Here is a 13,116-nt window from a genome sequence, read left to right on the forward strand (position 1 = left end):
CCGCTGGCGACGCTCCCAGAGGCCATACCCTTGACCGGGCCTGCCCCCTGCTGCCACGGTCATAGGGAGGTGGCGCAGAATAAAAAATATAAGGGCAGCCACCTCCACTGCGGTGAAAATCTCCCTGGCCACCTCTTGCACCCCCCTCAAACACCCGCATGGGAGCCGGGTGCGAGGTGCTGGACCCTCCCCTTACTCTTCCCGGCTCCCTTTGGCATGGTCCTGGACAGCTGAAGAAAAAAAAATATGAAAGTATAGGGAAAAAGTAAAGAAAAGGAAAGAGTTTAAAAAAGTAGCTTTAAAAGTAACGAAAAGTTGAAAAAAACACAAAATATAGATGTAGAAAGATAGAGGGATAGATAATGAGTAATAAGGATCAAAAACAAGTTCAAAGAAACAAAGGATTGCAGAGATTAGGGGAGGATAGGAAAAGCATGCCCAGAACCATACCAATGAATGAAAAACAAGATGGCCGCGCCCATTGAGGACCGCATGGGTAAGTTCGCGTGATATTTCCCCCGCGAACACACAAAAACACACGCAAATTCGTAATAGCGCGCCGCACACAAAAAAGGAAATACGCAATGCGCACAAGATGGCCGCGCCCATGTACGACCGCATGGGTAACTTCACGGTCGGTGCGCTGCAAGCGGCCTGCGAATACGCAAAAAAAACCACGAACACGCAAAAAAATCCGCAAATTCGTACAAATTCACAGATTCTGCGGATCGCGAATTAGATTTTGCATGAATTCGCAGACCGCAAATTTGCAAATTTCGCCCATACTTAGTCACAGTACTATTTCTCAAATTATGATTTGGTGCTCTATAAGCACCTGAACAAATATGAATACTACAAGCAAGAAGAGAGAATGGCAAAGTATTTTGTACCAACTGTTAAAGCTACACACAGCCTATGCACATAGATACAGCTTAACATGTACACTGACTGAGATAGAAAAGAAGTTTGTAGATCAACTGGAAGATAGACATTGCGGATTATTCATCAAACTTGATAGCAAGGAGGAGGTTTTCAAATGGACCAAAGAAGAGTTATCTCACAAGGCTAAAGCAATTTATGGTCCAATAAATCTGGATTGGGAACAGCCAGGGAAGGTTTGTATTTGGCAAGTACAGAGTGCTATGACACCCTCTTTGTGGGACAGAGTGCATGTGAACATACATTTCTGATTGATGCTTCTACAAAGACATTTTTGCAGGACGCAGTGCAAGTGGTACCAAATGAGTGTTTTGTGTGTGGGAAAATGCATCTGCCTGACTGCCGAACAATTGGTATGGTACATGCAATGTAGCTGTTGTGTTTCCTAAGATATACCATGTTGACGATTTTAAGAGTGTGGAAGGGAAGTCAATGCACAGTTGCACCAGTGCAGGAGAGATTATTGGAGATGTATTTGGAGCAATGATACCTAGTTTGAGAGTGGTCTTGAATGATGTCAAGATTAGAAGCTTGTCAAATGTAATTGTCAGTCAATACAACTCAGCTAGTGTTACATGTAGATTGAGAGATAGTCGTGACTAAAGATTTATAGTGAGGCGAAACCGCCTTGCTTTAGACGTGTTATTAGCAAAAGAGGGCAGAGTGTGTAAATTCCTGCGGGTTCAATAGTGCTGTACGTATATCCCAGATCATAGTAAGGATCTTAGGAAGTACATAAGTAAAATCACTGAGATACATCATGAGATAGATGATTGAGCAACTGAGGGGATTTGGGATAACGGAGGAAAGGGATTTGGATATGTTGGAAGTTGGTTTTTGCACCTTGGGAAAGGAATCATTGGCTATACCCTGAAACCAATTGTAGTTGTGATTTGTATTATCTTGTTGTTGGGAACAGTGAAGTCTTACAAGTGGCAGCAGTCTAAATGTGCTGAAAATTCCCTTAGGGAAAGAGAAAGGAGAATGGAAAGACTGCAGGACAGTCACTATGAGAATTTCAAGTCCTTAGAGAGGTTTTGACAAAGGAAGACCGGCAACAATCTGTTTAGGTCAGTACTTTCTACAGGGAGTTATAATGTGCTTATGATGACACTTGTCATTAGAGGCGGCACTGATTTAGCACAAAAATTTATTTTCATTTGTAGGGGTGCATCACAATCATGAGTAGTCTGCACCCACATATATTCCTTTGTTGAATAAACCTGGGACATTAGAATGTGAACTGTAATAACCTGAAGGGTGACGTGTTAGGAATATTTTCAATGCAAATGTGAAGAAATTAACATTGCAACTAGATGTTTTAGTTGAAAATATTAAAATGCAGAATTTGTACATGCTGCTGACAACTATTCACGTTTTTGATGTGCTTGTGTAACGCGTTAAGTTAGAAATGCCCAGTAAATAGTGCTTATTTTAAAAGTCATTTCATGAGAACTTTGTGCCAATTCTTATATTGGCCGATTTCTGTAGGCCTAAAATGCATTTTTCCCTGAAGCTCTTGCTTTAGATTTGATGGTTGAATTTCATGTGCATGTTGGATTTTTTCTTTCTCACTTTTCTGTTGCAGTTGGAGGATTCACCTTTGATAGTTAGAATAATGATTTTGTTTTATAAGTTAGGCTTAGGCAGAAGAGGATACATTGAGCACTGATACTGATAACAGAGAACTGTTGTACTTTCTCACTGGAGCAAGCCTGGGAATCAAGGTAATCTCTTCAAGGCCTGTAATCATCACTGCCTAATGGAAAATCACCTACGGCAACTTGACTGGATGGTGTGATGCTACAATGCATCTTGGGATACTATCTGTGGTATTGATGTATCCAAGTTACGGAAAGTTTCCATGGACTTCGTCCTTGCCTTGAGAGTAAGCATGGGCGGAAAATCCGTTCCGCTCGCGGATTTTGCGGATTTTCGGGAAATCCGCAATCCGCGAGATTTGCGAATTTCCCGCAAAATCCGCAAATCCGCGAGCAGCGGATTTTGCTCGCGCTGCTCGCACTGTTCGCGTGAGTTCGCGCCCCGCGAATAAGTGCAAAATTGCAGAAATACGATCTTAGCAAAACTGAAAGTAACTACTTACCAGGTTCAAAAGTTCAGGCACATCATTAGTAGCCATTTCCTGCAGTGCTTCCTGAGGGGCCCCTCCAGAGTTCAGTTGCCAGTTGAAACTATTATGTGACCCTGCTCTGAACCTCAGAATAGTTACACATATGCCACAAAGGTCCTGAATTACAGCTAAGGGAGACAAGCAGGAGCCAGGCTGGAAGTTAAAATCCATTAATCAGCCCCTAATTCATTATTGTCAGTTGGGGCAGGGCAGGTGTTGTAACTAATTTTGCAACAATGAAAGCACTTAGCAAGTGCAAAAGATCACTAATCAGGGTGCACTAAGGAAGCAGGTGCCAGCTAAAAAAATATTCTGTGACACATTAATCAGCCCCAAATTAATTCAGGTCACTTGAGGCAGGGAAGGTGTGCTTTGCTTTGCCGAAAATAATGTACACTGGACAACCAGAGGGTGTGGTGATGAAACAGAGGGTGGCATGGGTGGGCCAGAGGGTGGCATGAGTAGTCAGAGAGTGGCAGTGGTGAAGAAGAGTGTCCCAAACAGGCTGGACACGTAGAAACAACAAGTTCGCAAAACTTGCGACCCGACAGGTAAGTTCGCAAATTGCGAAATTGTAAAAACCCTCGCGAACTGGCAGAAACACGGGCGAACACAAAAAAAAAAAAATCCGCAAATTCGCGGGAATTCGCGGATTTTGCGGATTGCGAATCCGCAAATCCGCAAAATTCGCGGATTGCCAATCCGCAAAATCCGCTCATGCTTACTTGAGAGACAGAGCATCTTAGAATGAGCTCTGTAGCTTTATGCTACTTGAACCTTCTAAAAATGAAGAGACTTCTTAGGAAGACTTCACAAGCTGACACCTTAATGGATCTTGCCTTGGAAAATGCTTTTTAGGGATGATATAGGGACAGATTAATGCTTTATACTCACAAACTGCCAATGAAGGGAAATCTTGATATCTGCGCAGTCATCTTTTGTTTCCTCGTTCGTTAACTGATAATTCTGTGAATATTGCACCACCTTAACTTGATCTGTAGATTTGGCTTTGTATTAGTCCCAATTTATTTCTACACCCGCGCCTTGAGGTGCCTGTATGTTCAACTGTTCTTGGCTTTGTAATAAACTAACCAAACTTGATTGGCAGTCTGTTATTTTTTGAAGTCATGGTAAATCGGAACTGAAGTGATTGATTCACTAACAATTCCTCTCCCCTCAACACTTTCATGCTGATAGAAAGAGCCATCAACCTTGGGTTCCAGAGTAGATCTAGAACACGGAACCCATCTCCTTCACTGCTGCTGTGCTGCCAATCCCCTTTATACAGAACCCTAAAGCTAGAGCAAGACCTTTCATAAGAAGCCCAAAAAGAGACTAGACCTCAAAAATCATCAAAAGAAATAAAAATATTGTGTGACATGCTTTAAAATCATGCTCAGTAATGTTTGCAGATAGCCAAATACTCCTAGAACGCAGCGCGAAATATCTGTGTGCGAGATCCTGAAGCTTGTGTTTGATTTCCACCTCTTATTTAAATATTAAAATAACAGAGGTTTTTATTCAAAAGTGATTTTGCTATTTTTTCATATGTAGACAGCTTAGCTTAATTCATGCACTTATCTTTCTGCAAAGTATTGTACATTTGTATATGCAAGTACTTTCAACAGTACCAACACCACTACTAGCCATCGCACTCCTACAAGGGATACAATTCAGACTATTTTTATGTATATTGATTTATTAAACACACTTGTTATGCTTATCTCACACTCACAAAGACAGTGCCACAATGTTTAGACTGTAACAAGAGCCTGGGCCCAATACCAGAAACCAGCAGTGCTCAAATTAAGCACTGCTGGAGCCCCATTTTTTTAAATAAAAACCTGCTATTTACACGACTGCTAGCCAAACTGTACATCATCTCTACTATTTTGTCAATGGCCAGCTAAACAGCAGAGATTATGCACTATTTTGCAAGCCACTAGGTAAACAGCAGACATTTTGTAGTGTTTGGCTGGTGACCGGGTAAATGGATACTTCTTCTTTGGCAAGTGCCAAAATACTACTCTCGTTGTGAATTGGTCCAGATATATGTTATATGTCATGTTTGTTGTGTGTTAGATTTATCGTGGAGAGAAAAAGTTTCATAAGAAGGGACCCCCTCCTCCCTGAACCACAATGGTATGTTATGTTATAAAAACTTCCATAGCGCGCATCACCCATTGGTTTCTAGGCACTTGATGAGGCAAGAGCTACTAAGCTAGAGTATTATTGATTAGTAAACAGCAAGGTCTTAAGTTCCCTCATGAAAGTGAGGAGGGTGGGTATAGTCCTGAGATACAGTGGGACAGAGTGCCACGGCCTAGCTGTGCAGTTAATGAAACTCCTTCCACCCTAGTTCACTTTCCTGATTCTTGCTGTGGGAATCAATTTTGCATTGGTTGAACGCAGAAGTCTACTTGGTGAAAGCCAGTTAAAATCCTTCCACAGCAATTTTGGTCCTTCTCTGTGCAAGGCTTTATGGGCCACACAGAGTGCCTTGAATTTAATCGGTTCTCGCACCGGGAGACAGTGAAGCTCCCAAATGCCTGCAGAAATTGACCGGTATTTAGGGATATGCAGAGTCAAACTGGCTGCTGCATGCTGCTCCGCCTGGGGCTTATGAAGCAGCTTAGCCTGGAGATTCATATATAAACCATTACAATAATCCAGCCTTGACAATATCAGCGAGGAAACAAATGTTTTGGGTGTTTCTGGGAATAAAAGGACATTTTTTCCTCAAAGTTCTGACAGTGAAAAATGAGGAGGATACTACTGTTGACTCATGGGCCTCATATCTGAGTTTATCATACATGAAAAATCCAAGATTTTTAGCTTCAGTCATCGGAGATTGAAGTGAGCTCAAACTGTCTGGCCACCAAGCAGGAGACCATGCTGGGGAGAGATTGCCAAACAGAATATCCTCTCTTTTACTCAAGTTCAGTTTTTGGCAATGTCTACTCATCCAGTTGCTTAGGGCAGTCATGCAATTGTGTAATCTTAGTTGGTAGTCGATATCATTACCTACATCTAACACAACCTCTTTGGTGTTATCAGCTTAAGATGTTGGGTTTAAATTGACATTTTGAAATAGAGGGGCAAGTTCTGAAACATAGATATTAAACAGCGTTGGACTCAATGAAGAGCCCATAGGGACCCTACATGGCAAGGTAAAGGGTGAGGATTTAAACTGGCCAAGATTAAGAGTTTGAGATCTCTCTGATAGAAAGGAGGCTAATAATGCAAGAGCTTTACCTTTAATCTCTATGGTGATTAAACGGTGGACCAGTAATCCATGGTCCACAGTGTTGAATGCTGCGGATAGGTCTGGCAGTATGGGAGCTGCTGACCATCCGCCATCCAGTGCCATTCGTATGTCTTACGTGGTTTTTAACAGTGCAGTCTCTGTACTGTGATTTGCTCTATGCCCAAACTGACTGGAGTTCAAAAGTTGATTGTCAAGAATAAAATTGGCTTTGGTCTTTACTCTCTGGTAAAACGTATTTGTGTATAATATATGTGTATATTATTTGCATTAACTATGAGGAGGGCACCATGATCAAAAATCTTACCACAGTAAAAGAAGGTAGTTAAATAGTGTTTACCCAAGCCGGCGAACTGTTTTACAGGTCACACTATACATGTTTGTTGTCAAGTTTTCCTGACTACTACATATTCTATGAAATGATAATTCATTAACATGTATCAACATATGCTTTGCCTCATGTCTGTCACTGTAAATATGGGATCTATTTAGCATGTTTATTCTCTGTGCAGCGATATTTTCAAGAAGAAGAATGTTGTACCTGATTTTGGAAAATATTTAGAAAATATCTTCCTGCCGTTATTTGAAGCAACATGCAGACCTCAAGACAATAAGGAACTCAGCGTGTTTCTTAGGCACGTAAGTGATATTGAAATGAACATGTGAACATATTTAGTTGTAGATCTACGTTAACATTTACCAATATCAGAGACACTATTGACCAAAATTGTTTTTAAGCTTGTAGTTTTTAAACCTTTTTTAAAACTTTGTATATGAAGGTGAAAAAATACAGTGTCTGTTAGTTACATTTCCTCAAGTCAATCAAATGTTGCATTTCTCACTTGAGAAGTACATAAGGAACATTCTGAAATTGTGACTTGTAAAAGCATGTCACAGTGCATGCACAACTAAATGAACAGGTCAGTCAAATTAGAAACAATTAGTGGTCTATTAGGATGGTGGGCGGATCACCACCGCCCTATCAGCGGTGGCGATCCGCCCACCAAATCACCCCACCGGACGGCCTTTTACCCCCGCCACATTAGTATGGCGGGGGTACCGTGGCGGACAGAAAGACCGCCTGCCTCTTTTCCGCCGGTAGGCAATCGACCCAATTGCCAACCGGGCGGAAAAGGCCCATAACATGGTGGCGATGCCATCCATGTTATGATCTAGCATGGCGGAGTCTCCGCCATGGAAAGGCATGCAGAGTTTACTTTGGGGGCCTGTTGCAGGCCCCCAAGGGGGTGGGGGGCAGCTCTTGGGGGGAACACAACATACCCCCCAACATTGGCATACACAAGGTGGCAGGCATGGCGTGGTGCCTGTCACGTTGTGCATGCCAATGCACAACATGCATATATTGCATTGTGGCGGATACTGCTTATAGCACGGCCCGCCACAATGTAATATGTACGGGATGCCACCGTGGGAGTGGCATCCTAATAGGCGGTGTGGGACCACCGCAGCACCACTGGCTGCTGGTCTCAGTACCGCTAAGGTGGCCATCCTAATAGACCCCTAAGTAGGGCAACTGAAACAGTGATACCTATTCGGGGGTCCCTAAGCCAGTTCAGCCTCTGAAAAAATTCCTCAGAATTGTTGAAGCATTGTTCTCATGTGCTGTGCCCAAGTGAGGAGGATAGTGGCTTGTGCTGGCGCCTTCACAACTGATTTTGAGCTAGTGAAGTGGAGGTGGGACCGCTCCATGAAACTGGGAATGCACACCAAGGCTGTGGGAGAGAGGCAAGGAAGCGCTTGCCAAATCGCTACGAACATTCCCATCTTGGAGCAACGTTCACGGGAGATCACCCATCGACTGGCTTATCCTGACGCTGCAGTGACATAGGAGGTACACCAATAGGGCCCAACCTAACTTAGGAGAATGAAGGTAAGGGTACTCAAGAAAATAACAGAAGCAGCACCTTCATCCACCAAACCTTGTTAGCATGTATTACAATACAACAATAGACATGCAGATATTTTTCTTCAGGTCTGTATTAATTTACTAAACATACATTAAGTATTTCAGTGTCCTCAGGTACTTTTATGCAGTACTTCCATAACATGAATATTGTATTCAGTACATGTAATAACACATTCATTTCAAATTCAAACTGTGCTCAATTAGCAGGGACATTAAATAAAGTAAAACAGAACCCAATCAATCAGTCAACAACTCAGACAACCTCATCTGGATGCTATTATTCACATGTTAGCAGAATTTATAAAGTGCACTGCGACCCTACAGGTATCCTGGCGCTGAGTGTCGTCTGTTGAGCCCAAATACAGTGGAAAAAGATGGTATTCCGTTTCAGATAAAAAGATAGCATACCGTTTCAGATAAAAAACTAAAGTTACACTCAGGGAAAGAGCTAGGTCTTCTGTTTCCTCCTGAACTGCATCAGATCTTCCATCTGTCTGAGATCATTTGGGAGTTGATTCCAAAGCTGGGCCACTGCAACACTGAAAGCCCTTCCTGCAGACATAACCTTAAAAGTATGTCCCCTTGCGTGGGTATTATTAAGTGTCTATCAGCCTGCTGCGACACTGACGCCCTGCCTCTAGACATAACCTTTAAAGTATGTCCCCTTGTGTGGGTATTATTAAGTGTCCATCTGCCCAATGTCAAAGGGTCAATCCCTAGTCATACACCCAAAACTCCAACGCTGTGCCTACGAGATTCGATCTCCTTTTGGGGCCTAATTCAGTGAGATCTTCCTTTGGGGTCTCCCTTAAAAATCAAAACATTTTTAGGCAATCATGGAACTATTATGGCAGCGGGCTGGCCCTCAAGCTCCACTGCTAGGACACCGATCTTCTCCTGTCCTATGCTCTTCTCAATGGCTTCTGCTTCCAGGTTGAATCACAGAGATGCGTATTTAGTGAAGTGTGCTGTAGTGATGGTTGTCAGCGCAGAAACGGACCCCGCAACCATCAGTGGGGTTTGGGCACTGAGGCAGCATATTCAGCGTGGCTGGCGGCCATCCTAATTTAGTGTTGCAACCCCAACACTCCCAAACAGCCGCCAGCACGAGGACAGTTTTTTATGGAGAACGCCACAGGGGGATCCACCAGGTTTAACACCAGGAGGTAAGTAATGCTTCAATTACTTACTGGTAAGTGCATTACTTGGAGTACGTTTTCACCCTAATTAATTATATAATGAGGTCGCCGTACCTCACAGACACACCCAATTCCCTTCCAAAAGGTTGAAAAGCCCCCCCCCCATGACCTCATGTTTTAGTTGATGCAAGCCCCCACTTAGTACATTTGGTCTGATCCCAACAGGGCGGGAGTGAGGGCTTAATTAATTAGGGTGAAACCTACTCGGAGTACTGCAATTACCTGTAAGTAATTGAAGTATTACCTCCTCATTACGTTTTCCTCCTTATTAATTATGTAATGAGTCATAGCAAGCAATAACATTGACCAGGAAAACTGATTATTTATGCACAACTCAGTTTATTTAATCCAGGAATTAAACCTCCTATTACTTCATAAAAGACAGCACTTTTGACCCCAAAACCTCCTCCAGGCCAATTTCCTGCATAACTCTGTAATGCCGTACAAATGTAGCAACCCTACAAATATCAACCAAAGAGGCTCCTTGAGCCTTTGCCAAGGAAGTAGACATGGCTCTAGTGGCTCTACCTTTCACCTGAGCTGGACATGGCATACCAACCTCTCTATATGCCAGTGCAATCAGAGACCTGATCCACCTACTCAGAGCCTGGGTGGAAGGTTTAGAACCCTTCCTAGCCTGTCCAAACTACACAAACAAAAAAGAAAACATCCTGAAAACAGAAACTCTGTCCAAATAAAGAAGAATAGCTCGCCCGACATCCAAGGAATGCAGCTTCACCTACTCCGGGGAGGAAGGATTAGGATAAAACACCGGTGAAATAACCTCCTTCTCCTTGTGAAATACTATATTTACCTTAAGGATGAAAGAAAGACCAGGACGTAAAATGACCCTGTCCTTGAATACCCTAAAGAAAGGATTTCTTACTGATAAGGAACCTCCTCCCTGAAGTAATGGCAACCAGGAAGAAAGTTTTCAAGGTAAGCAATCTCAAATCCACCTTCTCAAGAGGTTCAAAAGGAGACTTCTGCAACACATCCAGGACTTAGGAAAGATCCCAAGATGGGCATACCGGTCTAGCCAGAGGCTTGAGAAAAGAAACCCTTTAAAAAGCTGCTGGACAAGCCCATCTGCGTCTCGTAAGTTACCCCAAGATGTCCAGAAAGCCTTAATGGCTGCCCATTAAATCTTAAGAGTGGAAACCTTTAACCCTAGAGCAAAACCATCCTGCAGAAAATCTAGCACCTTCACCAGTTTAACTGACTGTGGAACTAAATGCTTAGTTGTACACCACTTCTGGAAAGTGACCCATTGTCTAGAATAAGCAGAAAGAGTGGAGGCCCTCCTAGAAGCTGGAATGGAGGAAGCCACCTTCTCAGAGACCCCCTTTACCTGAAACCCAGCCCTTCCGACCTCCAAGCCTTCAGCTGGAGGATTATCAATGGTTGGACCTGAAGGCAGGGATATGCTAGGGGGCATGGAACTACTGGAAGCAGTAACCCCTCGCTGATCCTCATTGATATTATCAGATGGGACCAAGCAGAGCGGGCCATGCTGGGGCTACCAGTATCACCACTAAATCCTCTTGCTTCAACCTGATTAGGGACGGCAGAAGAAGAGGAAAAGGCGGAAAAGCATAAAGGATCCCCTGTGGCCAAGGAGAAGACACGGCATCCACTGCCCAAACCCCCTCCTCCCTCACCCCTGTACAGAACAGGAGAGGAAGGGCATTCTGAGCTGATGCAAACAAATCTGCAACTGTGAACCTCAACTCCTGACAAATCCTGTGAAAGGCCTGCTTAGTCAGACAAAAGTCCTGAGAGGAAGAAAGTTCCCTGCTCAATTTGCCCGCTCCGAGATTCAGTATCCCCTGAATGTAAATCGCTCTCAGCTCCAATACGCTGTCCTGTGCCCAAAGAAAGATCTGATCGGAGATTCTTGACAATGCTGGAGATCTTGTGCCCCATTGTTTGCTCGGATAGGACTTGGCTGTATTGTTGTCTGTCCAAACCAGGACACCGTTGCCCTTCAACAGAGGAGCAAATGCCGTCAGATCCAGATGAATTGTCTCCAGCTCTCTCAAGTTGGATGACCTCAACTGCTGCACCCTCAACCAAAGACCCTGCACCTGCCATGCACCAAGCCAAGCCCCCCAACCTGACGAGCTGGCTTCGGTTGTCAAGATGACTGGTGACTGGGGCATTAAGCTGGACTCTTTCCTGATGTGTGTGGACTCCATCCACCAAGAAAGCTCCTCTCTCATCGTCACAGACACATCCTGAGATCCTGGGGACCAATGACCCAAAATGTGTTGCACCGCCTTGTTTAGATGGAACCTGGCCCAAGGCACCAGAAAAATGGTCGCTGTAAGGTCTCCCTGCACCTGCATACAGTCTGCTGCAGTGGGATTGGCCTTCCCCAACAATTTCGTCAAATGAGAGTGAATCTTGTTGATCCTCTTCTCTGTCAGCAAAACCATTCCTGTGTCCTGTGCTGGTTACAAACCTTGCGCCAATAAAAGTCTGATCCTGAACAGGCATCAGATGGGACTTCTTCTGATTCCCCGGAAACCCATGATGTTCCAGAACTGAAAGAGTTTTAGTGACATGACCCACAGAGGTTTCCAGGAAGGATGAGAATACCAGGCAGTCATCGATATATGTAAGGAGTGCAATGCCCTCCTGATGCATAACTCCCACCAGAGGAGCTAGGACTTTAGTAAAGAACCTTGGTGCTGATTTCAGACCGAATGGCAGAACCCGATATTGAAAATGCAAGGGACCAGCGGCAAACCTCAGAAATCTTTGGTGACGTCTGTAAATGGGGACGTGAAGGTAGGCAACCTGAAGATCGATGGTGGCCAGAAAGTCGCCTTTTGATACCAAAGGAATAACTTGCTGCAAGGATAGCATTGTGAAACGGATTGTCTTTACCCATCTGTTCACTCTTCTTAAGTCCATTACTGGCCTGTACTCTCCGTTTGCCTTCTGCACCAGGACCAGAATAGAGTAAACTGCTTTGTCCCTTTCCAGTGCCGGGAACCTCCATAAGTGCCCTCTTTTTCAAAGGGGCGAGAATGCTGGACCTCAAAGCCTCTCTCTTTACTGGATTCCTTGGAATAGAAGTAGGGAGATCTCCTGAATCCAGAGGTGTTTGAATGAACTCAATCATAGAGACTCTCCAAAGTAGACTGAGCACCCATTGATCTCTGATGGACTCCTGCCAAACGCTGCCAAAGTCCAATGATCTCCCTCCAACTGGGCCATCCCCTACTAGAAGGAGGGACTAGTCAGGTACGATTCTTGCTTGTTCCCGCCTGCTTACCAGAGTCCTGTGACATGGAGGATTTCCTAGGCTGAATTTACCGTCTTCTGGAAGAATAACCCTTTGCACCCTTCCTCGAAAAATCATTACGGTCCTTATTCCAAGACCTATAGGATCTAGAGGTAGCCCCCTTAAAGTGTGCTTTCTATCTATGAAAGACTTTGTTATGGTTGCATCCAGCTGGTCTCCGAAAAACGTCTTCCCTTCAAAAGGAATCTTCAGGAGGGAAGCTTTTTCTGCATTCCAGTCCCTCATCCACAAATAGCGGCGTGGCGGGATGGATGCACCAGAACAAAATGCTGAGGATCTACTAATATCTGAAGAAACATCAGCCAACATCTTTGCCTCCTGTTCCACTTGCAGCAGTAAATC

At 44.0% G+C, this 13,116-nt stretch overlaps 1 protein-coding gene across 1 annotated transcript in view; it reads left to right on the forward strand.

Moving 5' to 3' along the window:
- Positions 1-13,116, forward strand: part of LOC147712585 (AMP deaminase 1-like) — a 2,876,771-nt gene that overhangs the window by 1,936,928 nt on the left and 926,727 nt on the right. The window contains exon 10 of the mRNA XM_086923285.1: positions 6,848-6,974. Within this exon, the coding sequence (XP_086779411.1) occupies positions 6,848-6,974 (127 nt within the window). The remainder of the gene's footprint in view (positions 1-6,847; positions 6,975-13,116) is intronic.

Source organism: Lissotriton vulgaris, chromosome 5, assembly GCF_964263255.1.
Source record: "Lissotriton vulgaris chromosome 5, aLisVul1.2, whole genome shotgun sequence".
Taxonomy (NCBI): domain Eukaryota; kingdom Metazoa; phylum Chordata; class Amphibia; order Caudata; family Salamandridae; genus Lissotriton; species Lissotriton vulgaris.